Here is a 26,722-nt window from a genome sequence, read left to right on the forward strand (position 1 = left end):
AAGTCATAATTTCATGCAATTTAAGCAACCATTATTAGCGTCACTTGATGGCCATTTTGTAACACTTGGGCTCAAGTGATTTTATTTAACTAATGCAGACATGATGTTAAAAAAAGCTATAGTGAGGATAATGTCACACTCAGCCATTATGCTATTGTAAATTACTGCTCTTTGTAATTTTGGCTTAAGAATGGTAAAGCAAATTATCTTCATGCCAAAGCTGGCTTTGATGTGAAAAACAGTAACTACAACAACCATCTGTCAAATCCTTATCAACTAATAAGGCGTTAGACTATAAATCACAATGTGGCTGGTTCAATCCATGTTAGAGATGTGCCAGTGGAATTACTATAATATGGGTGTGGGACTGTGCTCCCAAAGACAATCTAACTGCTCCTGCCCATTTTCACTGATATATTTGACCCACTCCACCCATTACTGTCTATTTTCCCTTCTGGAAACATTTCTGATAACCCACATAGATCAGTTGCTTTACATCTAAATCTAAGGCCACTGAAAATTTGGTTTAATATCTGGCCTCCCCCATTTTACTTACTGCTCTACACTGGCTGCTTCTGATTGCATACTGCATGTCTGCTGAGTCCATTTGCTGAATAAGTTTTGATTGTCTGGTGTTCAGAAAAAACATTATAAAAATAATGACATCATGACTGGATTTTGAATTTGTAAACAAGACAGAAATGTAATATTTTAGAAATGTTTTTTGTTCATATTCAAAGCAACAAGAAATATCACTGGAGTTTTATTGAACATTAAAATCAGTAGCTCTAATCAGGGAGTATTAGAGCCGCTGATTAGCTGTGCATATTTCATGTTTATCAGTCATTACTTATATAAGTAATACAATAATTATGAACTGTTACTAACCCTATTCTGTTCTGTTCCCTTTCTCAGTATCCTGTTGGGCACTTGGTGCCAGTGCTTTATTGCCAAGTTGTTTTCTTGCCCATAAAAAAGTCTTATGAGATATGGAGAGCATTGGAATTAATGACTTCTGTCATCAGATTAATCGGCCCAGAACAGACTTTACTGTAGAGTGTTCAGGAGAGGGATGGCAGCCAGCTGGCCGAGGTTTACAGGATTGTGACTGTGTCTGACTCTGTCTTTAACTTTGTTGCTATAACTTATCATGGACATCCCAGAGGTTTATTTTCTCCAGGGATGCTGTTGACTGGAGGTTTTGTTTTCCTCTTCTCCATTGTCATCTGGCCATAGTTCAACAATTAATGAAAACATTTTGATGCACTTCATTTATTGTATTCAGTTTCAAACTACTTTGTTTTCCAGTCTGTTCAAACAGTCTATGTATTTATTTATACTTTTATAGTAGTAGGATGTAGCATTTGCATTTGTAGTTATCTGTGAACTCAGTGAAGATCACTATATAAAAATTAACGGAATTGAATTCAACATTATAGGACATTTTCTATCCCATATTCTCATATATGACTGTTCATTTTTGCCTACATATTTGCGAAAAGGTACTTTGATTGCAACATTTATGGCTATAACTCAGTTTTGACTCACACCTTCAGACTCCTCAATGACCACCATCCATATTAGGTTTAAAATTAAGTTTGGCCTAATAAACAGAGTGGCATCAGAGCCTCACAGTTTTGTCACTGGGATATATTTTAGCAAAACCAAGAAAGGGGAGAGTAATGAAGTGCTAATGTCATGTCTGTTCTTTCTATCTCACTCCCCCTCTCTTAAGGTTTGTTACTAATTATAGTAAATGTATTTAGTTATTCATTTTGAGCACAGGCAGGTTCAGTGATCTGTTGAGTTGAGACTGAGTGATGTGGTACTGAACCAAGAACCTTGTGGTTAAAAGTCCAAGACCTCTGCCACACTGCCTACATTACTACACTGTACACTAATAACCTGGTCTTGGGGAAACACCATGCTTGCTTTCTCATTCCAACAATTTTTCTGTCCAGAATACAATGTATGCCTTTCATTTAAAACTAACAAATTCATACTGTTTAAACAAGCTTCCTGGTTAAATTAAGCCTGGCAAAAAGGAAGCCGGTGTGTGCTTAGCAATTCTGAAAAAAAAACTGTGCCACTGCTAGGTGTGTAAAAACATAGTTTAGTATTCATCTCTGCCATTTATTTAACTTGCTTACGGTTTCTTAATTAATTATTTGTACTGTATGTATATTTGCACATTTCTCAGGAAGAAGAAGCAAAAAGGTGAAAGGAAACGTAAGAATGCTCAAGAGATGCCATTTAATAAAGGGTAATGAACTCTTGTAACTGAATAAACCAATATAATTACACACAAGCTGCCTGTAAAAAATAAACTATGTCATCTAGTGAGGCCCACTTGGGAAAACTTGCATCCTACTGCTTATGAAAGAGATTAAAAAGCCTTCAATTCTTAAAAGCACCAGCCCTATTAAAGAAAGACTTAACAGGTGCAGCGTTTCTAGGGATTACCAAAGGGTAATGTAGTCTAGTGACCATAGGATTATGTCCTTGACCCTGGAAGTGATTTCAGAGAGAGCCATGGAAGTAACTCAAAGATTGTGGCTTTTAACCTGGCGGCTAGTAATTGTAGGAAGGCCAGATGGAAAAAGGGGAAAAGTGTACCAAGTTATCCACTATGTCCAATGGCTTACTACTATGTGCCATTCCCACCTTTCTGATTCCTTCATTATCAATATTTTCAGCCTGGTATCTGTCTGCCTTCTGCTGCTTCTGTAGTAAAGCACCCATTTGATCCAGTGTGAGCTTCTTCTCAGACAGCATGGTACTAAGATCATCTGGAGGATAGTAAGTCAAACCCCGAGCCATGTTTATCTGGTAGAGATCGATGTGTTGGGGCTTTAGAATTCCTGGTTTGATCTGCTCTGAATGACATGTGCCAATCATATTCACATAAAGGGGGTCCTAAAAAGGAAAGAGAAGGCCAGTGTTACTAGACTGCTACAAAAGCAAGTTCACAACAAAGAATGAGTACAAGATGCTGCTTTGCATAGAGTGGTACTGTTCAGAATTACTAACATGGAGGAGTTCTATTCTGTATACTAGGGGACTTCGCCACCTGCTCGCTTCGCTCGCCAACCCCCGTGTTTGGTTTTCCGCATACACACTTTTAAGATTTTTTTGTCTTTGAATTGTTGCTATTTCATTAGTTTCAGTTTTATTTCAGAACTTCTGTAAAAACAATATTTGTAATCTTGCGAGTCCCAATATGCTGAATCTTTTTAATGAGGTCAGGATAAGTTTCTCTGTTTGGAATTTCAGCACAGACAAAACGATCTACATCATCAGCAGTTAATAATTTTTTTTTACAAAGTGAAAAAGTAAGTAGAGTTCTGCATTGGACTCCTGTCTGTAAAGTCGTGCTATTTTCCTCTCACAGTTCCAAAAGTACATGGGGTTACCAAGGTGATACCCCAGCTTTTGTCTAGGTTTTTGTGCAAGGGCTAGACAGAACGTTTTTGACTCCTGGGGTAATTGTAGCTTTTTAAATAAGCAGACAGATAAATATATATACATGAACAAAGTAACCAATAAATGCATGCGCGGTAAACTCCGTTTTTGAAATTCTCAAGATTCTTTATTTGTCACATGCATAGTTATACAGGACAACACGCAGTGAAATGCATCCTGATCTGCTTATCAAAAACTGTGCATAGTTAGAAGAATATCAGTTAGATTAACAAAAAGTCATAGATTGAAAGATAACAGTATATTAGAACATAATAAATAAGTACAATTATGTGAATAAAGTAGAATTAAGTGTTAAGGTGCAATAGTGTAGTAATTATTGTGTAAAACCAAAGTTAGACTGGTGCATAGTTAAATGAGGCAGTTTGTTTGTTTGCGCTACTGCGATCTTTATTTTCTTTTTTTATATTTTTCTAATTTTCCTACTTTCATATCCTTTAACTTTCTCCATATGTGTATAGCACCGTTTTTTTTTAGCCTTTCTAATTTCACTGGTTTCATAGTCTCTAACCTGCTTTGCATGTGTTTAGCGTCAACGTTTGTAAACGTCTTTATGAAGTTCTACTTTCTTTTACTCATTGTCTTTTAATTCTGAGCCAGATTGGACGTGCTTTTTTCAATTCCACTTGTTCCTGGCTGATAATTACTTTCCTTATTTTCTGAATTTGCACCTCGATTATTCTTTTTTGCTCTTTTTTCTGTCCAACGCATTTGAGTCTCTTTTCTCTGCGCTGTTTTCTTCTTCCCTTAGATGTCGACATTTAATTTATAATGTACCTTATACGCTTTATATGCGCTGAGAGCCCTGGATCTGTGTGTGCTCAAATCCTTCACAAGACTGAATGTTTTGCTCCCTATTGTCCTATTTGATAGATAGTAAGTAGGGCATGTCTTTGGTCTCGCGGGTCTTTAAAATGTCTTATGAGAAGATCACGTATCGTAGACTTGCTTTTTGCTTTCCAGGACAGGATTTCTTTTTATAATAGATAGTTATAATCCTTAAAAAACTGTTATCGCTGTTAACATTTTTAATTTGTAAATGTTTCATTTGTTTCAAACACTTCCCTCCAGTAAACACCTCAAGGAGCTCAAAATCAAAACCAACAGACATCTAAATGTCATCTTTACCAAAGGAGGATGCTCCACTAATGTCGACCCTACAACTTTCCATTCTAGTTGAAATACATTTCCAAACTATCTCACAATCCTGCATGTCTTGCACCTAGTAAATGGCATTTCTTTCTGTCATGCTTACATATCTTCATGTTACATCTCAGACTGTTCTTTCCCACATTTTTTTTACTTTACACATACATATTGCATATACTATATGTGTCTAACTGTTCCATACATAGAAACTGTACTGTAAAATATGAATGCAGTTGTATCTTGTAAATACTGTAATGTCAATGTGTCCCATACATTATCCAGAATGCCCATGTCCATATATGGACCCTTCAATGGGCCTGTTGTTTCCCAGACTCCGAGTACCAAAGGTCATGCAGTCCCTCATGAAAATTATACTAACTGATTCTGGAAAGCTGGACCAACATACAACTATATGGATTTTAGGCCACCTGCGAGGTTAGTTTTTGAGTAATAATGCCATTCTGGGTGACTTTCTTTTTGTGCTTTCTACTATCTGTTGAGCTGCTGATAGGTGTTGGCCTATGTTGGTTGGATAAGTTAGCATATTAAACGGAGAGAATACTGATGACTATAATGATATTGTTAGTAGCTCTATGGAATTTGACGGTGCATCTCACTGCCAGCTGTAAAACTGGATGTTTAGAGCACAGCTTGTTAGCATCAGGAGCTGCAGCATTGTACGTTGCTCATCTCCAAAATCCAGCACTGCACCATTTGTTCAGCTTTAGTAAGAACAGTCTCATTTCAAATGAATGACTGATTTTGTAATCAGTTGTGGGAAGAAGGCTGCCAGACAATGATCACAATATTTCCCAATTTAGGTTATTGTGGAGCATGTTATTATGAGCTTTTATTTTTTTGTGTTTTTTGTGTTTTACTATAAGGTTCAAAATGTGTATACAGTAATCCCTCACTACTTCGCGGTTCACTTTTCGCGGATTCACGACTTTGCGGGTTTTTAAATACAAGTGATTCCCCGCCTATCGCGGAAGTTATATTCCAGACCCATCAGCAACAGGAGAAAATCCGCGATATAGAAAGACCATATAAATAAACATTTTTATAGTTTAAGCCTTAAAATACCCATCCCACATGCTTTAAACACATGTAAACTTATAAAACACACTTTGTTAACACATATGATATGTGGATGTTGTGCTAAGGATATGAGTAACATCTCACTATTATAAAACGTTTTAACTTCACGCAAGACAAGACAGTGAGACAGGAAAATAGGTGCTGTACAGGCTTTTAAATTATTGACTCGCAGAGCGACAAGCAGCACAAAGTCAGCACAAAGTCCACTTCTCCTTACCGTTCATTCAGCTCCCCACCCCCTTGACAATGCGAAGTGGCAGGAGCGTACTGCGCCTCCGGGGAGGAGGGTTTGAGCGAACGTGCGTTCAGCCCTCACACCCCCCCACTCCTCCTCCTCCTTCCGAACGCGCAGAGCGACAAGCAGGCATTTTGGCTGAAGCAGCACAAAGTCCATTTCTGCTCAGCGTGAGTTCAACTGCCCCCCTTCACAAAGCAAGTGCAGACACATCGACGTCTGATCGCTGCGTACAGTGTGCAGTGTTGGTCTGCGGTGTTTAAGAATGTAGAAAGTGTTTAAGAGCATAGGAACTGTTTATAAGAGTGTGGGAAAGGTTAAAAAGAGAGTGAGAAAGGTTTATAAGAGTGTGGGAAGGGTTTATAAAGCCTTAAAATATGTATAAATAATAAAATAAATATAGGTTGCTACTTCGCGGATTTTCACCTATCGCAGGGGTTACGTTCCAGAGGGATGACTGTATAGTGTTTTTATTTTAATTGCTAGCTCTTCATGTAATATTAATTCCAACACAAATTCATTTTGGTGTAAATTATGTAATATCTGTTTTGCTAGTATAACAAACTTTTTAGGCTGTGCTTAATGTTCTGAACAACATCATCTGGCTGAATAACACACTTTTATTCATCATGTCTGTACATTGGTTATGGCAGGCAGCAGGAACTGAAGAAATGGGGGATGACATCTCATCAGGCCAAGAGGCCTGTGGATTTTTGATCCATCTCATGTTTATGTCTGTAATGCTGTTGCTCTTTTTTTGCACATTAATGATTCTTTTTGTTGAACAGGTTTCAAAAGTTTCAAGACAAATTCCTGTACTTGACACATACAGTACTGGTGGATACAAAAATTCTACTTCTGAAATCTTTGCAGGTCTATGCATGATATGTGAAATAAGCAAGAAGTTCTTCATAGTATCCAATGGTTTACCACTCGGACATGACATAACAAACCAAAGGCTGTCCTATCATTTATTCTGTAACTGGAACTAGGTAACAGTACAGTTTTCTGCTGCCTGACAGCGTTACCTTTTTTTTTATTTGAAAACGTTACCCTGTATGAAAATTACCGAAGCAAGAGGCATCAATTAAAAACAAGCGATATGCCTAAATTACATATAACATTCTCACAACCACCAAATTCAATTAAGGGTCACAGGGAAGCTATCCTAGGAGCAGCAGTTGCAACAGAGTAATGCCAGTCCATTGCAGAGCCCACACTCATGCACACGCACACACACACACACACACAAACACACACACACACACACATGCACACACACACACAATTACAAGGGGATATTTAGAATCGCCAGTCAGCCTAAGACACACTTAAATATTTCCCAAGTTTGAATGATTCTTATACCTGATATTGAATAAGGCAGGCAAGTCGTCTGTAGTAGTTAATTGGCTGCATTGGATGAAATGTTACACTCAGGGTTTTTGAAGTTAGTCCATCAAGTATACCCTGTGGCTGATCAATGACAAACACGCTGTGGCTGCAATCTGTATTGAACTGGTAGTAAGTCGTGACGTCAGAGAAATTCTTTAGCTCCAAGGTACATGTTGCGGATTTACCAAGATTTACACAGCCAAAATCTACTAATGATTTTTCAAGAGAGACCAGAGGGCCTACACAAGACAGAAGATTTATTAGTGACATTAAACCACAACTACTATAAAACTGATTCTCTTTATGAAGTCTGGAAGAAAAAAATGACAGAAATATAGAAAGTCAATACAACAATATTACCTTTGCTGGAGCCAACCACTTTGAGGATGGATTTGCTAGTGTTGCCTGTGGTTCCAACATAAAAATAATCCACATTGGTGATCCCCACTGTCTGAGGAGAAAACAGCACTGGGATTTTTATTTTGCCATCAGCTTGAATAACTGCTTGGTGTTTGTTGCAGAAGAAAACAGGATCCATCAATGCAGGCCGATGAGCTCGAGAAATTCTGAAGACAGCTTTCACCTGTTAGGAAACATTGCAGATACCACTTGTTATTATTTAAGAAAGTTAGGGATGTTTGTTAAATATATTGTGCCTCATGTTTTTTTATTTTACCTACAATTGATGAGATCAGCAATCATCTAAGTCTCATCTGTCATTTATTGATCCATTCATCCATTATGAGGGCTGGAAATTTATCCTGGCAGCCCTGGATGTACAAGGCATGAACTAGTCCTTGTAAGGTCAACAATCTGATTCACACATTGCTGATTTTGTTGCCAATTAACCTACCATTGAGTTGTGAAAGAAAAACTGGAGTAGTCTGAGAAAAGGCCTACATTGAGATGGAGAAAATGTGCAAGGTCCAACATAAGCAGAGGCCATTGTTATAAAATCAACAAACCATGTTGTGTTGTTGGCAGTATCTACAAGCAATACATCTGTAAATTAAGCATTGGACCTTTTTGTACAGTTTTTCTGTGGTTGATACACGTTGACTTCACCACCCACATTTTGTGGAAATAAGGGACATGACATGACATCTCACAAGACAGAAACTAACTGGCAATGAGCAGGAAGACAAAAACATACAGTATAATGCAGGTATGTCTTAGATTTAATATTTATTACATGAGGACTGTAGGCTGTCCCTGAACCCCAAACACAAACACAGTAGTACAAAATTACAAAAAAGCTTTATAATAATAATAATAATAGATTGAATAAACAATACAATGGGCCAACAAAGTACAATTAAACAGAAAATAATAAAAACATCTGACTTCTGGGCCCAGCTAAAGAGTATTCTGGCTCTCTTTCCTTCCTCTGGCCAGCCAAACCATTGATGTAAGCTGAGCAACTCTAAGCTCATTTGACCAAAGGAACTGAGCCCCTTTCACATTGCTCCCACACTTCTTCCGGGCACCCTACCATAAGCAATTGTGGGGGCCCAGCTGATATCATCTATCTCTGGTGTTGTATGTTTAGAACTCCCCCTACTGCACCAGCATGTTAAACTTTTTTTTAAATAATTTTATTAATTTTATTGTAATCATTCATACAAATCGATCAATTTTTATAAAAAATAGGATTGAAAAACAAGTTGACCCCCACCCCTGAGAGAAAGAGCATGGCCAATGGGGTAAAACTTAAGGCTTGTAAGCATACCTAAATTGATGAGTTTAATAAGCCAGTAGAGATGAATGGAGAGGAAAAAGAAATGCGGAGATAATTACTTCCTCTGTGCTTTAAGAGCTTATTCTAAAATGTTATCGATTGTATCCTGCCAGGTTTTTAAAAAATTCTGTACAGATCCTCTAAATGAATATTTGATTTTTTCTAATTTCAAATAATATGAAACATCGGTTACGCATTGACTTAAAAGAGGAGAGTTAGGATTCTTCTAGTTTAGCAAAATAAGTCTGTGTGCCAAAAGTGTAGTGAATGCAATCACAGTTTGTTTGTCCTTCTCCAATTTAAACCCATCTGGAAGAACACCAAACACAGCTGTTAATGGGTTAGGAGGGATTGTAACACCAAGGCTGTCTGAGAGGCACTTAAAAATTTTGGTCCAAAATGATGTTAATTTGGTGCAGGCCCAAAACATGTGACCCAGTGAGGCTGAGACTTGGTTGCAGCGTTCGCAGGTTGGATCTTGCCCTGGAAACATTTTGGACAGTTTTAGGTGAGACAGATGTGCTCAATATATAATTTTAAGTTGAATAATTGCATACTTTGTGCATATGGAGCTCGAGTGAATTCTCTGCATTGCTACTTTTCACTCCCTTTCTGATATATTGATTAAGAGATCTTTTTCCCATTGTCCTCTTGGATCCTTGAAAGGGAGGGACTGTAAAATAATTTTATATATTGCAGAGATGGTGTCTAAGTCCTTGAAATTGAGCAATATTTTTCCAGCATGGACGAGAGTGCAAGATGAGGAAAATTGGGCAAGTTCTGTTTAACAAAGTTCCTAATTTGAAGATAGTGAAAGAAATGTGTAGTGAGAAAGTTAAATTTGGAATGTAATTGTTCGTAGGATGCAAAGATGTTGTCTATATAAAGATCTCTGAGAAATTTAATCCCAAATTTTTTCCAGATATTAAAAACTGCATATGTTTGCGAGGGTTAAAAGAGGTGGTTCTCTTGCAGAGGTGTCACAGATAAAAGATTCTCCATCTTAAAATGCTTTCTACATTGGTTCCATATTCTGAGTGAGTGAAGCACAATTGGGTTATTAGTATATTGGTGATAATGTGCATTTACTGGCGCACAAAGCAGGGAATATAAAGAAGTACTGCAGGATTTTATTTCTATTGCGGACCAGGCCTGTGTATGTTCATCTATTTGTGTCCAGGTTTTTATAGCTTGTATGTTTGCTGCCCAGTAATAAAACTGAAAGTTAGGTAGAGCCATGCCACCTTCTGCCTTAGGTCTTTGTAGGGTCGATCTTTGGATACGTGGATGTTTTGAGTTCCAAATAAATGAGGTTATTGTTGAATCTAATTGCTTAAAAAATTATTTTTTGATGTATATTGGAATGTTTTGAAATAAAAAAAGAAGCCTAGGAAGAATATTCATCTTAACAACGTTAATTCTTCCAGCTAGAGTGAGATGAAGGGTTGACCATCTATGCAAGTCTTGCTTAATTTTTTCCATACAGACAGCGAAATTTTGTTGATAAAGAGCTTTGTGTTTACTTGTGATGTTTACTCCTAGGTATTTAAACTGATCTGCAATAATAAAAGGAAAGGTGTCCAATATGATATTGTATGCTTGAGAATTCACTGGAAAGAGTACACTTTTATTCAGATTAATTCTGAGATCAGAGATCTTTTGAAATTCTGTAAGTTCTGTTAAGACTGCAGGCATAGAAATTTGTGGGTCTGATATATATAGTACCATATCATCTGCATATAGAGAAATTTTCTGTTCTAGTCCTTCTCTGATAATCCCATTTATCTGAACAGCATTTCGACAGTGAACCACCAGTGGTTCAATGGCGATTGCAAATAGCAGTGGTGACAAGGGGCATACTTGTCTAGTACCACGTTCTAGTTTAAAGTAGTCTGAACAAATGTTGTTAATACAAACTGAAGCTTCTGGATTGGTATACTGTAGTTTGATCCATGCACAAATGTTCGGGCCAAACCTAAATTTCTCTAATGTAGTGAAAAGATATTTCCATTCAATCATGTCAAATGCTTTTTCTGCATCCAATGATAATAATATTTCTGGGGTGTTTGACTTTGTTGGTGTGTATATTACATTAAACAGGCGTCGAAGATTGGAGGATAAGTGTTGACCCTTGATAAATCCAGTTTGATCTTCTGATCTTACCAAAGGCAGCACTTTCTCCATCCTTCTAGCTATGATTTTTGAGAGTATCTTAACATCATTATTCAGAAGTGAAATTGGTCTGTATGATGCACATTGTAATAAGTCCTTATTTTGTTTAGGAAAGACAGTGATTAATGCTTGGTGAAAAGTTTGAGGTAGAATTTGATTGTCTCTAGCTTCTGTAAATGTTGCTAATAGGAGGGGAGCTAGCTAAGCAGAGAATTTCTTATAAAATTCTGCAGGGTAGCCATCAGGGCCTGCTGCTTTCCCCGTCTTGAAGTGACTTTATAGCATCTAGTAATTCTGATAGCGCCAGAGGTTTATCCAGTTCCTGCGCACTAAAAGTATCTATTTGTGGTAACTGTAATGTATCTAGAAATGCATTAGATTGTGTGTTGTCTTCTTTAAACTCAGTAGAATATAAGGATTTATAGTAGTCTCTAAATGTGTGCATTATATTTTTATGGTCAATGATTTTGACTCCGTTCGTGTTGGTGATTACTGGGATTGCATTGCGAACTTCTTGCTTGTGGATTTGTTGAGCTAAAAGCTTATTAGCTTTCTTTCTGTGTTCATAGTAATGATGTCTGGATTTATAAATTAGTTGTTCAGTTTCTTTAGTTGTCAAGAGGTTGAGTTCTGAATGCAGAGCCTGCCTTTTCCAATGTAGAGCCTCGCTTGGAAGTCTGGCATGTTCTTCATCTATTCTAGTAATTTTGCTTTTTAGTTCTGATACTTTCTTGGTTTCTAATTTATTCCTGTAGGAAAGATATGAAATAATTTGTCCTCTTAAGAAGACCTTTAGAGTTTCCCAGAGTATTCCTGCAGAGACCTCTGAGGATAGATAGATAGATAGATAGATAGATAGATAGATAGATAGATAGATAGATAGATAGATAGATAGATAGATAGATAGATAGATAGATAGATAGATAGATAGATAGATAGATAGATAGATAGATAGATAGATAGATAGATAGATAGATAGATAGATAGATAGATACTTTATTAATCCCGATGGGAAATTCACATTCTTCAGCAGCAGCATACTGATACAATAAATAATATTAAATTAAAGAATGATAATAATACAGGTGAAAAAAAAAAGACAGACAATAACTATGTATAATGTTAAATATTAACGTTTACCCCCCCTGGTGGAATTAAAGAGTCGCATAGTTTGGGGGAGGAACGATCTCCTCAATCTGTCTGTGGAGCAGGACAGTGACAGCAGTCTGTCGCTGAAGCTGCTCTTCTGTCTGGAGATGACATTATTTAGTGGATGCAGTGGATTCTCCATAATTGATAGGAGCCTGCTGAGCGCCCTTCGCTCTGCCACAGATGTTAAACTGTCCAGCTCCATGCCAACAATAGAGCCTGCCTTCCTCACCAGTTTGTCCAGGCGTGAGGCGTCTTTCCTCTTGTCTCTAGGAAGAAACTAATTTGTTTGGATATAAATTCTTGACAGTTCTCGTCTGCTAATAGAAGCGGGTTAAGACGCCATCTACGAGGTGAGTGTGTGGGGCATAGTGACTTTAGCTCCAAGATCAGAGGTGCATGGTCGGAAATAACAATAGCATCGTACTTGCAAGATTTAATCGTAGGAAAGAAATTATTATCTGTAAAGAAATAATCTATTCTTGAGTAGCAATGATGTACTGGTGAGTAGAAAAAATATGTTCTTGAGTTTTGGTTTAGAAACCTCCAGGGGTCTGATAAGTTGTGGTCAGTTACAAACTGTGTAATTATCTTTGCAGTGTTAGATGTCATCCCCCCGTGACAGGAGTCCTATCTAAGAGTGTATTTAAAACACAATTAAAGTTCCCGGCCATTATAATTTTATGAGTGTTCACATTGGGAATGGATGCAAATATGTTTTGTATGAATTCCTTATCATTGACATTCGGTGCATAAACATTTATCAAAATCATTTTACAGTTAAATAAGTTGCCCATGGCCATCACATATCTCCCTTCCGGATCAGATACTACATCTGATGCTACAAATGAGACTGTTCTATGTATGAGAATTCCCACACCTCTAGTTTTCTTTGTATAGCTAGAATGGAACATTTGGCCAGCCCAGTCCTTTTGCAGACGGAACTGATCCTTGCTTAGTAAGTGGGTCTCCTGTAAAAATACTATTTTAGCGTTTAAACCTGTTAGGTGAGAGAGTACTTTCTTTCTTCTGTAATTCGTGATTCAGGCCTTTAACATTCCAGCTCACAAAGTTAACTGTCCCATCATGGAGATATTGATTCTGAGTTTTTGATGTCATTTTATAGTCTTAACTGGAAGTAAGACAGCTTTAACCTTAATTTCCTATTTCCCTATGAGTTATTGCCATGCAGCCTATTGTTACGTTGGTAGTTATAATTATAAGGATTAACAGGATAGATTAGATATAGCCTGCTCTCTCCCCCCCCCCCTATATTTTGCCTCCCCACGTGAGTCTGGACCCCACTTCACAAAGTCTTGGTCCTCTGACATACCTAGAGACAGAGCACGACCAAAGTAAAAACATGTTAAACTTAATACAGAGGTGTACTGGAGAGGGGCAGATTGGTTATACTTCTCTGTACCCTAGTGAGGCTGCAACACACTCCTCCCTAGTGACCCAGGGAGCCTCAAACTCTGATGGGGCTTATGTTATTACCTACAGGGTCTTGGATGATCTCCTGCTGTGATAGTAGCATCCTCTGGTAGTCACTAAGGGTACTGCTACCAAGAATAATTTCAAAACTCAAATAATAAATTAGTATTTATTTGCCAAAGCAACAAAGGATTTATTAATTTCTTGATGATTTAAATTCATCATTAGTTTACTTTGTGGTCTGACTCTATTCTATCTGCATGTTAAATCTGTTAACTAGTCCTTAATGTAAAGACAGCACAATATTGCATTGATTTCCTTTAAACTGTATATTGCATGATATTTAAGCTGTGAAAGGACATTTTTCTGTTAATGAGTTCAGTAGTTTAAGAGATGGAGGTGTTTTCTTCTGTGAAGAGTAACTTGGGTAAAAAAGGTGACAGATTGCAGCAAACAAAATAAAAAAGGGAAAGGAAGACCTCAACAGTCAGCCAAAGGTCAGGAGTGGATGTCAGAAAATTGGGAATAAGGTCACAGAGATGTCCATTTAGCTTGCTTTTTTTTGGTTCAGGTCTCACACAATTTTACTGTTAGTTGTATTGTATTTGCCTTATGCGGCTTTATATTATCACATAAGTAAGGTAATTTCTTTCTGTGTAAAAAACAGACAAGCATGCACTTTGTATTGAGATGAATTAAAATTATATTGTTTTACTTATACTTTAAATTATTTAATTTGTTTTCTTGTCAACAGGTATATATTATACAAGGAGCCAGAAAATATGGCAGTAATAGTCCTGTTCTAAATAGAGTCTCTTTTACAGTTGACATGTGAAAGTTAGAATACTATGAATTTTTTACCTCATTAATCTTATTAGAGTTGATAAGACAAATTTGATTCAATAATAATGAGCCATAAACTATCTTATATTTCTGAAGTTAGATAAACAGTTTTAGGTGAAAAAAATATTTATTGTGCTTGGGAATGGACTCTTTTGTCTCATAATTTTAAACCAGATTAAAAACCCATAGATTTAGCATAACTTCATCCTGTTGGAGATGCCTATCCAGTGGAGCCACATGTTTAGTTTTTTACTAGCAGGAGCAGGAGCACTGCCCGAGCTGGAGGCACCAACTAAATCGCCGAGCAAACCAAAATCCATAGCACTTCTCCTACTAATGGGAAGATGTGCAAAATTTATTGGAGAGATTCAACAGTGTGGATTTGCATACCGGACAAAAACACAAACATGTACACATTCACTTTTATTTATTACATTAATCTCAATTTCTTAATCCATAATTTGCTGTTACATTTATAGAAATTATAACGATTTAGTTTTAAGTGTATTTTAATTCTTTTTTCAGTTGCAGTTGCCAAGTTACTGTTTCTTCATATGGAGTGTCAGTGTGTGACCAACAAATAAGTAGATAGATAGATAGATAGATAGATAGATAGATAGATAGATAGATAGATAGATAGATAGATAGATAGATAGATAGATAGATAGATAGATAGATAGATAGATAGATAGATAGATAGATAGATAGATAGATAGATAGATAGATAGATAGAAACTTTATTAATCCTGAAGGAAATTGTAGGGGTACAAAAGCAGAAAAATGCAGAAATAAACATATAACAAGAATTGTAATGATCTTAGGTATGCTAAAAGGTGCAAACATATGTGCCTTGTTGACTGAGAAGCTGTAAAGGCTAAACAAGAATTGAAAACCAAAAGATGACTCAAACAGCTGGACAAACTTTTTGTTAAGGAACAAAACAAGAACTGCACTTGTAAGATCTAATATTTGTAAATCATAAACTGCTAAACAAACACCTTGATTTCTATTTTAAAAATGAGTGTACTTTATATTAATTTGCATGCTTAACACCTTGCTCTTAACAAAAATGGAGATGTTAGCTACTGGTACACACGTCAATAAAAAAGGTGTTGGCTGTAGCATGAATGGTGTAATGAAAAAACGCAATAAAAATAATGTAAAATATTTTAAAAAATCAATTATAAGAGAACCAAACATGAAAAAAATATTCTGCACATTTTTAAAATAGCTTAAACCACCTGCAGAACATGACACATTACCATCACAGTTTCATCCTTGTGTCTGACTTTTCAAATGCTACAACTATTGGACAGTCTTATCTGTGTATTATTTGATTTCCCAGAAAATCACTGGGTAACCTTTCATTCCAATCAAAGCTATTGAATTCCTGCCTCTGCATTTAAGGTGTGACAACAACAAAACTCCTGACGTACAAGAAAGTCACAATTGTTTATTTGTCTAATAGGTAACATGAAAAAAGTTTTCTGAAGAACTATGAACATAATTGTGCTATCCTACTCAAGTATAGTGTTTTGTAAAATGATTGTATTTGCGTTGTAAACAGTTATTTATACAAGGACCTTATTTCAAGTTGAGTAATTAATATAACATATATTACACTGCAAACTCACCTAATTCAGCTCAGGTTCTTTTGGGACTAGTATCTATCATGGCAATATTGGGTGCAAGTCACAAACAAACTCTTAACAGGGCACCAGGCCACACTCACACAGAGCCAATTTAGACTGACCAATCAACCTAACCCATACGCCTTTAGTGGCAATAAGAAAAACCTGAGCAGCATCTGCAGAAAAAAACAGAGAACACGTGGAGCACATATGAACTCCAGTGGGATTCAGGCCCAGTAGGCTAGATATGTGAGACAACACTGTTAACCTCTGAGCCACTCCTCCATCCCAAGAAGAATGATATTTAATAAAGCCAAGTTTATATCTATCATATAAATATTCTTGAAAATATTAGCCAGCAAACAATTTCCAAAATAATAAACAGTATCAAACTGCCATCTGCATTTAATAATTAACTAATAAAAGATATTTTGATTTTGTATATAATACTATACATTCATTTCTAATATTTGATTTAATCCTGAAAAGTACTTGTTCAGTTTCATAACTTGTCTGTCCTGTATACAATTCTACACTGGCATATAAATATCAAATATGAAATGTACAAATCTAACATGGTACCTTAAAAACAAATAATAAAAATTAAAATTAAAAATTCAGAGATCCATCTTAATTAAAACCCCATGTCCAGAGGATTACATTCTCTCATATCAAAAATAAATAATATTCCAAGTTGTTTAGTGACACTAACCTGTGACAAATTGAAAACTTCAATGTGTTTCTCCACAGTACTGCCTACTGCGATGCAACCAAAGTCCAGCACAGTCTGAGTATCATCATGTTGTGTAATTTGCTGCATATTCTCTGGCACCTTCACCAGAATGTGTGGATATTTTGCTGTTCAAAAATCAAAGGTATGAAAAAAGGTGTCATCTCATCATTTTAACGCCACATTAGTTCAATGTTTATGGGAATACACTTGTCAACAGCAACATCTTGTGGATGTCTGAGTACTAGGCAGTCAAAGGCACAGCAGAGTCAGATATTTATCAACAACAAAATTACTAACAAGGATTATTTATATTAAGCCTGGGATTGAACCTTTCCAGGCAAAAACAAAGATTGCTGCATAGTCTAGGACACGAGTTAGGCTCTATTTAAAAAAAAACATTGAAAATGACTTATTGAAGCTGCATTTACCCTGCTTTTTTCTTTTTCACAGAAGTTCACAAGTGATTTTTATGCTCTACACCTATACAAAAGCTCAGAGTACATTTTTAAAACACGTACTTACAAATGCCTCTAAGACAGATGCTTTTGGTGCTCTCTTCTTCTCCAGTGGATTTGCAGGTTGCAATATCCTCATACACTAAAGCACCATAAGGCCGAAAAATGACCTTAATTGTACATCGTGATCCTGCATTCAGTGTTCCTTTGGCTGGATTAAACTGAAAAGGTTCTGGGACAACCCAAGAGAAACTTGTTGGGTACATGCTAAAAACAAAGAAAAATAATTGTATATATATATATTTAGTATTTACATATATTCTTGAGCGCAAACATTAATGGAAAATTGTTGAGAGTTGTGTGTGCTGGAATCTGAAGCTTATTCTGGTAGAATCAGGGTCAAAACAAGAGTCAGCCATGAACAGTATGCCAGTTTATCACCAGGTCCACTTGTTCATGGATCCACATTAACTCATTAGGGTCACTGCTCAGTCAGACCTGCTCATCTGTGAGGAGCAAAACATTTGTGAACATGGGGGCAACATGCAATATGCACACAGTGACCAAGTCAGGGTTTATACTGAATATTCTTGAGATATGAAGCGGAATCTCTGACCAATGCACCAACATGCCACCCAGGATTATATTATTAGAGTACAAGTGGCTTCATGTTGGAATAGTACCAAACCATTCCATGAATTTAAATCAGTGTTATTTTCCTTAATATAAAATACTTAAATATTAAAAGTACAGTACCTTAGTTTCAATGGTTACCAGTTTTCAGTTTCAGTTATTTATTTTAAGTGAGGCTTAAATCTTTGCCATTTTTTACATTTTCACACTATTTTATATATCCATCTTTTCATCTATCTCCATTCCGCTGCTGCCTTACAGTCCCAAGAATCTAATTTCTAGACAGCCAACTCACTGTTTGGGAAACCTGCATGTTCTGTCTGTCCCCATCACATCTTTACCACATAACTGGTAGATCTACATTGGTCTGGTATGAATGAGGTATTCACTCCCTTGGAATATTTCACATTTTATTGTTTTATATATATATATGGGGCGTAATGCTGCTGCCTCGCAGTTAGGAGACCCGGAGTCGCTTCCCTGCGTGGAGTTTGCATGTTCTCCCCGTGTATGCGTGGGTTTCCTCCGGGTCCTCCAGTTTCCTCCCACAGTCCAAAGACATGCAGGTTAGGTGCATTGGCGATTCTAAATTGTCCCTAGTGCGTGCTTGGGATGTGTGTGTATGTGTGGGTGTGTGTGTGTGTGCACGCCCTGCCCAGGCTTTGTTTCCTGCCTTGCACCCTGTGTTGGCTGGGATTGGCTCCAGCAGACCCCCATGAACCTGTAGTTAGGATATAGCAGGTTGGATAATGGATGGATATATATATATATATATATATATATATATATATATATATATACTCATATTTTATTGAGTCACAGAGGATTTGGCTTTTTTGACACTGATCAACAGAAAAAAAAACAATATTTAAAGTCAAAGTAAAAAATGTGTTACATGTTGGTGAGATATGTAAGTAAGAATTTCACTGTACCCTGTAGATGTAAGAATATTACAACTACCACCACAACTAGGCCAATTTAAATTTATAGATTCCCCAGTCTTGTTGTAGCTTATCACTCCTTTAGAGTTTTCATAGGTCTCTATGTATCATCCTTCACAAGTGTTTTCTTGCATGATCTCACAGTTTTTTCGTTGTGTGGATTAGGCCACAATATTGATTCACCACAAGTCAACCTTCCAGAAACGGGAGTATTTCTACTAAAATAAATTGAAATCCCATGAGTACAGACAGACAATATCCATTTAATTAATTTTGTGACTCCTAACACCGATTGGCTGCACCAGTGATGATTTAGGATTTTCATATTAAATGGGGCGAACAATTCTGTGATCAAATATTTTGAGTTTTATGATTGTAATTAATGTGTACCACTTGTTCAGTGTCAAAAAAGCCAAATAAAATCCATTGTGATTGAATGTTGTACAACAAAAAAATGAAAACTTCCAAGGGGATAAATAATTTTTATAGGCACTATATATGAGGAGTGAAGATTGGTGAGGAAACTGTTCAATGGGTGGTTATGGAGAGAATCAGTTATTAAAAAAACAATAGTGAAGCTTTTTGCCTTAATCATGTTCTTCTTTGATGTTACTCAATAATTTCTCTTGGAATGTGCTAGGTAAGACATTTTTTCAGAAACACAATGGTAATATGCCCCATAAGGGCATTCTGAATGTAAACCTGTAAATACTCAAGGATAAACTGGTGTGCTACATAATTAACTTGGCTGCCAGCAGATAATAGTCCCTCATTTGACATGATTTTGGCAGGGATGTACAGGCAGCATTTAGCAATGTGTGAACTTTTCCATCACTTTATTTTATTACATTTTCAGCAAGGTGGTGAAAGGGAAATAAGAAGTCAACACTAATAAAGTGCTAATGAGACCTATGAAATGTTATTCGATTTTATAATGACCTCTGAAATATAAATTTTATTTTTCTTTTGAATTGTTTCAGTAATTACAATTTGGAAGTGTGTGGATAGCATTTCCAAAGACCTTCAGATGACAGCCTAGAACTCCCACAGGACATAAATGGATGCTTGACAAAGACATAAAGGTTTCCTGGCTCTTTATACAGCTATGTGGACTCAAGGGTGCAGGAGGCTTGGGGTTCCCAGAGGCAGCTTTAGACATTTGTCCCAGGAATAACCTCACAAGTAACAGGTGACTGTTGTCAAGATGCTCATTAGGTGAGCTGGGACAAACTGTTAACCAGCAGGAAAATACTGCATCTAGAGTATGCTGAACTTTGGAAGGCGAGATTTTGGAGATCAGAAAAAGATTTTTAGGTGCTTGGATCACAGTATATAAATTATGAGCAAGAGGAAGAGCCTCTCCCAAGCCATATATCCAAAGTGGCAGCTAGGGTTTTCTTTCATTTCACTATACTCTCCCAATATTTATCTCCCCTTTGTATCATTAACATTAACAAATCATTATTTTTGATAAGAACATTTTATTTGTCACTCTTTGTTAGGGTGGCACACAGAAGCATTTCTTGTCATAGTATCTTACCTGGCCAGTAGTATTTCTTTCTTCCCTTATACAGGTTACTGTCTGAAAAGTACACTGTTCAAATTTAAAAATCAAATTACATGACCACCATGCGAACTTCTGAGGCTCAAGTACCCGTAGCTTTTCTTCAGTAAGCATTTCTGGTACTTTTTGTGGTTTTCAAAATTACTGTGTATTATTGTGTAAAAAAGGTTTCTGTTCAAGCATAATAATAAAATGTATTGACAAACATTTTGAAACATCTAAGTGCTGTCCAAACATTAATATTTCAGTAAACAAGAGCATCTATGGATATGACTGAAGCCCAAGGAGCATGTCTCTATGTCAATTCAATGAATTAATGCAGGAGTGCATGAAGACACATAAAAAGTATAGCCTGTACTGAAACCTGAAATGAGATGACCACACTATGCTTGATTCAATTCAGTTTCTAAGACAATCATAGCATACAGCATCTGGGCATCCAGAGTGAAGGTCAGTCCATCAGCAGAAACACTCACATATACATCCACATATACTCCTAAATTTGGTGAATTTGCATGTATGTATTGCTTGATATTGTTTGTGCTATTATAAACTAGCATATAGAAATGTCCATTTATTTAAACAGGCTTAATGGCACAATGGTAAGTCCATCTGTTTTGACCACATTGTGCATTTTCAAATCCTTGTTCACTGGATATGCAATACATCCCTCTTTGTCCAAACCTTTTTGGTTACACTTTAACTACTGCAAAAAAGTTATTTATTACTCACTTACTATATAATATACACTTTACTCTTTACTTCATTTGATCTTCATAACACTTACAAAGCATCAGTAAAGTGTTTATTCATCTCTGCAATGTGAAAGACTAACAAAACTTCACTTTGGAGTGGCCTGAAGTTACTTAACTGAGACACACACATTTCTCTTGAAGTTAAATATTTAGTATAAGACTTGAGAATCCTTCATATTAACAAGTAATTATACAATCATGTCAATATGCCGTACTGGACAGAGATCAATAACCTATCTACTGATGTTTTATAAATGTTACGAAGACCAAAAGAATCCTTTGTTAAGGTCTTGTTACACAAGAGTAAATAAGTAATAGATGCATTTTTACAGTACCTAACAAAAGATTAATGGACATTCTAGACCTTACATCCCAATTCTTTATGCTTATCTGTTTGAGATTTCTGAATAAAAGTAATATAATCCAGTTTATGAGTAAAAGATGGATGAAAAGGTACCTGATGTTTTTCATTTGAAAGATGGCTTCAGAGCTGTCACAGGCTCCACATGTAGGAAGATGAACAGCATCTGGCATTTCTAAGGCATATCCTGGAAGTGTTGCACGAAGAAGGACTTGAAAACTGGAGTCTCCCAGTTCAAACCAAATGCTGTCATTATATTCACACTGTGCAGAAAGAAAAAGCAGAACCAGAACCAAAGTCATTTATAAACCACCAGAAGGGACAGAACTAATATGTGGAGATTTCAGTTTCACTTTACCTTTTCAGTTGGGTGGAAAGTAACTGGGAGGCAAAAAGACATACCAGGATTCAAGGATATGGATTGTGGAAACAAGGTGGTGAAGAATTTTGAAGACGGAGAGCTATACAAATAATTAAGAGAAGCTTAATTACAAACTGGCCTTAAGCTGGAAGGAGTAAAATAAACCTGGAGATTGCATTCTACCTTAAAATTCCCAAAAGCTGCTATAGGTAAATAGCTTTCTATTTTAAAGATGTTATCATCTTCAATCTTAAAAAGACTTTTTGCAAGTTAAGCAATTTTACTGTAAGTATTTTCAAATGAAAAAATCTTGTGCAGATACTAAGAGACACTGAAGCCTTTATTTCATGCGCTTTATGCTGCTGTTGTTCTTCCTTAAGATTTGCTTGAATCAGATAAACATAAAAACTATCTACCTCTGGGGGTCAGAACCATTTAATTATTCTAATATCTTTGGAAGACCTTACGGTTCCATGACAGAAACAATGCTGTTAAAATAGAACACTTCGTTCAAAATAGAGCTTCCTTCAGCTAGTAACACTGGTAAAGAAGATAATCTGCATCAGGTCAGGAAGATGATGCTTGACATGATGCACATGACTGAGGAGTGATACAGTAATAATTTTAGATGGATCAGGATGTTTACTAAAATTAATGTTTTATGATTAATTCAAAGAAAAGAAAGAATATGAAAATGACATGGCTAAACACATTCAATCCAATTAACGTCCAAAAATTATACAATTTTGGCAAACCTTCCACACATACCTAAATGTTAGAATTTGCTTTTTAGACTGAACATTTTTCAGTTTAAGGAGTTTGGTGATTTCTCGTCCCAGCTCCCAGTTCTCCCACACCAACTCCTTGGCTACCTCAATGCCACAGGTACAATTCATCCTCTTTGGAAGCCTTCCACACCTTTCAGGCATCTCCAGGATCTGCAACAATCTTAGCTGCCAATAAAGATGTTATAAAAAACAAGTAATGACATATATACTGTTTTTAATCCATCAACATCAAACCAGTAAGATCATAATTAATGGTCACAGTGATCATATTCAGGTTAAACATTAATTACAACAAGTATAAGTATACTTTGTGTAGTCTTAGACACCTCCTTAAAAGTGGGAATAAAATGTGGGACACCTTAGAGGCTGTAGAATACAGTACTTAACATGGAGGCATGTTTAGGCAGCTCCATGAACATAAAAATGTTAATGTTATGATCTGGGTTTAGGTATGTATTTTATGTTTTCAAATTTTGTTTTTGAGAGTTTTGTGTTGGTCATTACATGACTGCAGCCATGTTGTTGTGGTTTGCAACACCCTTTGTCAGTCATGTGTCATAGAAGTTGTATGACATATTATGTCATTTCATCCAGCCTGTTATGCACAGAATGCTAGCCTGCACATTGTTATTGTAAGAAAATAAGAACTAGGAGAAGAAGCTGGAGTTTTAAAATATAGAGGCAGTTTTAAAGTCAATGAAGGAGCTGGGATCAGGAACCAGAAAGCAAACAAACCTCATGCACAAGTATTTGAGAACAAGAGTGTTATAGACTCGAGCAATTCCAGCTAAGATTCAGAAGCTAAACTAACAAGAACGGAGTCTTAACAAAATAAATTTATAGTCATACAATACAGTGATTCTTTTAGATTACCCCAACACTAGGATAGGAAGCATCCCACATTCCCATTGTAAATAGCTGATTGGTGATGAGGTCACGTGTCATACCAGTCAATGACTTTCATGTGATGGCAAACAGCCTAGCAACAGATCAACAATACGAACATTACTATTCACAAAACAGCAGTAGGCACTGCAAAATGGATTCTTGAAATGGCATGTCATGTCAGGTCAGGTCAGGTCAGGTTGGGAAGCATGCACTGGTAATGTGCGTTGCCACACCCACCACACGAAGAAACAGCTCGGGATCCTGATTGGCAACCCCCCAGGCAGACACGCAGTCTAGTCCCACCCTCTGGAAACAACCTTCTATCTGCTGCAGCCAGGTATTACGTGGATGTGCCCTTGGCCTGTTCCAGCCACTTGGGTCCTCAACAATGAGGATCCTGCGAGCTGGATCACCCACTGGAAATCGTGCCACATGGATGTAGTGCCACAACTAACGCTCCCTCCAAATGTAGGTAATGTGCCTCATTCGGGACTCCATGAGCAACCGCTCATTCGACACAAAGATAAACCAGCAGTACCCAAGGATTCTCCAAAAATTACTGAAGATATGAAACATTATAAATAATACACAAACAAAAAAATAACTTATGACACTGCCTATATACAGTATGGCGGCAGACAGCTTCTTGCCATTTGAGTACTGGATTTGCTACAAAAAATATATTATTAAAACAACTTACATTGACCACCTGACCACAGTATCGGACTTATCATCAGAGACTTGAAAATAGAATCTATAGTAAGGACTTTATCTGTCACTTGTATATCAATGTTATGTAAGTGAACATGATTACATCTTATTTGCTAATTTTGGAATGCAATATATTCATTCATATTCTTAACTATGTTATTTTCGTTTCTTGAAACTTTTTTCTTTGATATCTTGTAAAGCATTTTAAGCTACATTCTTTGAACAAAAACATACTATAGAAATAAATGTTGTTGCTGGTATGATTTGCATGGGAATATACATCCACATAAAATAAAAAAGAAATTTACAGTTTTTGAAAATTTTATGTTAAGGTTAATTAAATGACTCTCTCAATTGGCTCATAGATTACCCAATAATCTATTTTTAAAATAAAACTTGACATTAATTGTATTAGAAGGATGGTAAAATGATCACTGTTACATATCTCTCCTCAATAATTTTAGTACTAAGGGTGAAATGACTTTATACACTTAAGGTGACTGCACCCAAAATATATCTGATTTTGATCTATGAATGTCATGTTTAGTAAGACAAGTCTCCAAATGTTTTCACCATCACCCCCCGGATGATTTCACATTTTATTGTTAGACAACATTCAATCACAAAAAATTTAATTTGTTTTTTTTTCAACATTTTTCAACAGAAAAGGACCTTTTATTGTCAAAGTTAAAAGAGATATCTGCAAAGTGGTCTTAATTAATTACAAATATAAAACTCAAAAATAACTGATTACCTAAATATTCACCCCCTTCAGGTCAGGTTTTGTCTCTCTATCAGCTTTGCATACATGGACACTTTAGTTTTTTTCAGGTTATTTCTTTAAAACTACTCAAGCTCAGTCAGGCTACATAGGGATCACGAGTGAACAGCCTTTTTCAAATCTCTCCAATCTGAACCACTGTAGCTTGTAACTTCTTCAGAGTTGACACAGGTCACTTGGTGGCCTCCCTCACTGGTCTGCGTCTTGCACAATCACTCAGTTTTTGTGGATGGCTTGCTCTAGGCAGATTTACAAATGTGCTGTGTTCTTTCCATTGCATAATGATTGATTTAACTGGACTCCAAGGGATATTCAATGACTTGGATATTTACTTATCTCCATTCCCTGATTTGTGCTTTTCAGTCACCCTTTCACTGAGGTGCTTGGTGCGCACTTTTGTCTTCATTGTTTAGGTTAGGCCGCTATACTGACTCACCATAAGCTGAGACATTCCAGACACAGGTGCATTTATACCACAATCAACTGAACCCGCAGACAAGTGATCTCCCCAGAGCTTCTAAAACTAATTGGCTGCACCAGTGATGATTTAGATGTGTCATACTGAAGAGGGGGAATACTTATGCAATCAATTATTTTGTGTTTTATACAGTATCTGCAATTAATTTAGATCAGTTTGCAGAGATCTGTTTTCATTTTGACATAAAAGAGTCCTTTTCTGTTGATGAGTGTAACAAAGGAAATTAAATCCACTGTGATTCAATGTTATTTAACAATAAAAAGTTAAAACTTCAAAGAATATGAATACTTTTTAAAGGCACTGTAGTTAACACACACTTATTCTTCCAAAGCCTGAAACAAAATAGTGATGAGCAGTTTAAACTACAGCAAGTCCAAAATACACCATAACAATTACTGTATGTGATGACTTTTAACTTCACTACAGAATTACTATAGTTGAACAGAATCATGAAATACAAAACCTGTTTACTCCTCTTGAATTCCGGCTTCAAGAAAGGATCTATGCTCACGAGGGGTCTAGATATTTCAGCCTGCATTGTAGCTCTGTGAATAAAAAAAGAAAAATTTCACTACAATTTTTTATTTTCATTCCATATTTATCTTATTTCCAACTAACTTATGAATTTGTACTTTCTAACTGAAACATGAATGCTGCTACTTATCACTGTGAAATGAATGGAACCTCTACAAACACACACCTTAAAGTCCCACTCAAAATCCTTATCCTAGTCCTCCCTGGCCATCGGACCTTACTTTTATTATATGTTAATTAGTGTTCCCTTATTTTAATTCTTATTTATTTTGTATTTTTTCTCTTTCTTCATCATGTAAAGCACTTTGAGCTACATTGTTTGTATGAAAATGTGCTATATAAATAAATGTTGTTGTTGTTGTTGTAGCTGATTATGGTGAGAGTGAACTACTGAAATGTCTGGCAAACGTAGAATATA

General features: G+C 36.3%; 1 protein-coding gene across 3 annotated transcripts in view; it reads right to left on the reverse strand.

The window, feature by feature from the left end:
• cfap65 (cilia and flagella associated protein 65) overlaps positions 1–26,722 on the reverse strand; it is a 98,240-nt gene that overhangs the window by 60,875 nt on the left and 10,643 nt on the right. For 2 of the 3 annotated variants that reach the window (XM_028807236.2, XM_051931214.1), the window contains 9 exons: positions 26,234–26,315; positions 22,893–23,077; positions 22,122–22,224; positions 21,860–22,026; positions 17,577–17,776; positions 17,034–17,179; positions 7,715–7,937; positions 7,328–7,593; positions 2,665–2,916 (listed from right to left, as the gene is read on the reverse strand). In XM_028807236.2, coding sequence (XP_028663069.2) covers positions 2,665–2,916; positions 7,328–7,593; positions 7,715–7,937; positions 17,034–17,179; positions 17,577–17,776; positions 21,860–22,026; positions 22,122–22,224; positions 22,893–23,077; positions 26,234–26,315 — 1,624 coding nt within the window. Of the gene's footprint in view, positions 1–2,664; positions 2,917–7,327; positions 7,594–7,714; positions 7,938–17,033; positions 17,180–17,576; positions 17,777–21,859; positions 22,027–22,121; positions 22,225–22,892; positions 23,078–26,233; positions 26,316–26,722 lie in introns of those variants that run through there. The other variant, XM_051931215.1, reaches the window with a different exon arrangement.

Source organism: Erpetoichthys calabaricus, chromosome 8, assembly GCF_900747795.2.
Source record: "Erpetoichthys calabaricus chromosome 8, fErpCal1.3, whole genome shotgun sequence".
Classification (NCBI taxonomy): domain Eukaryota; kingdom Metazoa; phylum Chordata; class Cladistia; order Polypteriformes; family Polypteridae; genus Erpetoichthys; species Erpetoichthys calabaricus.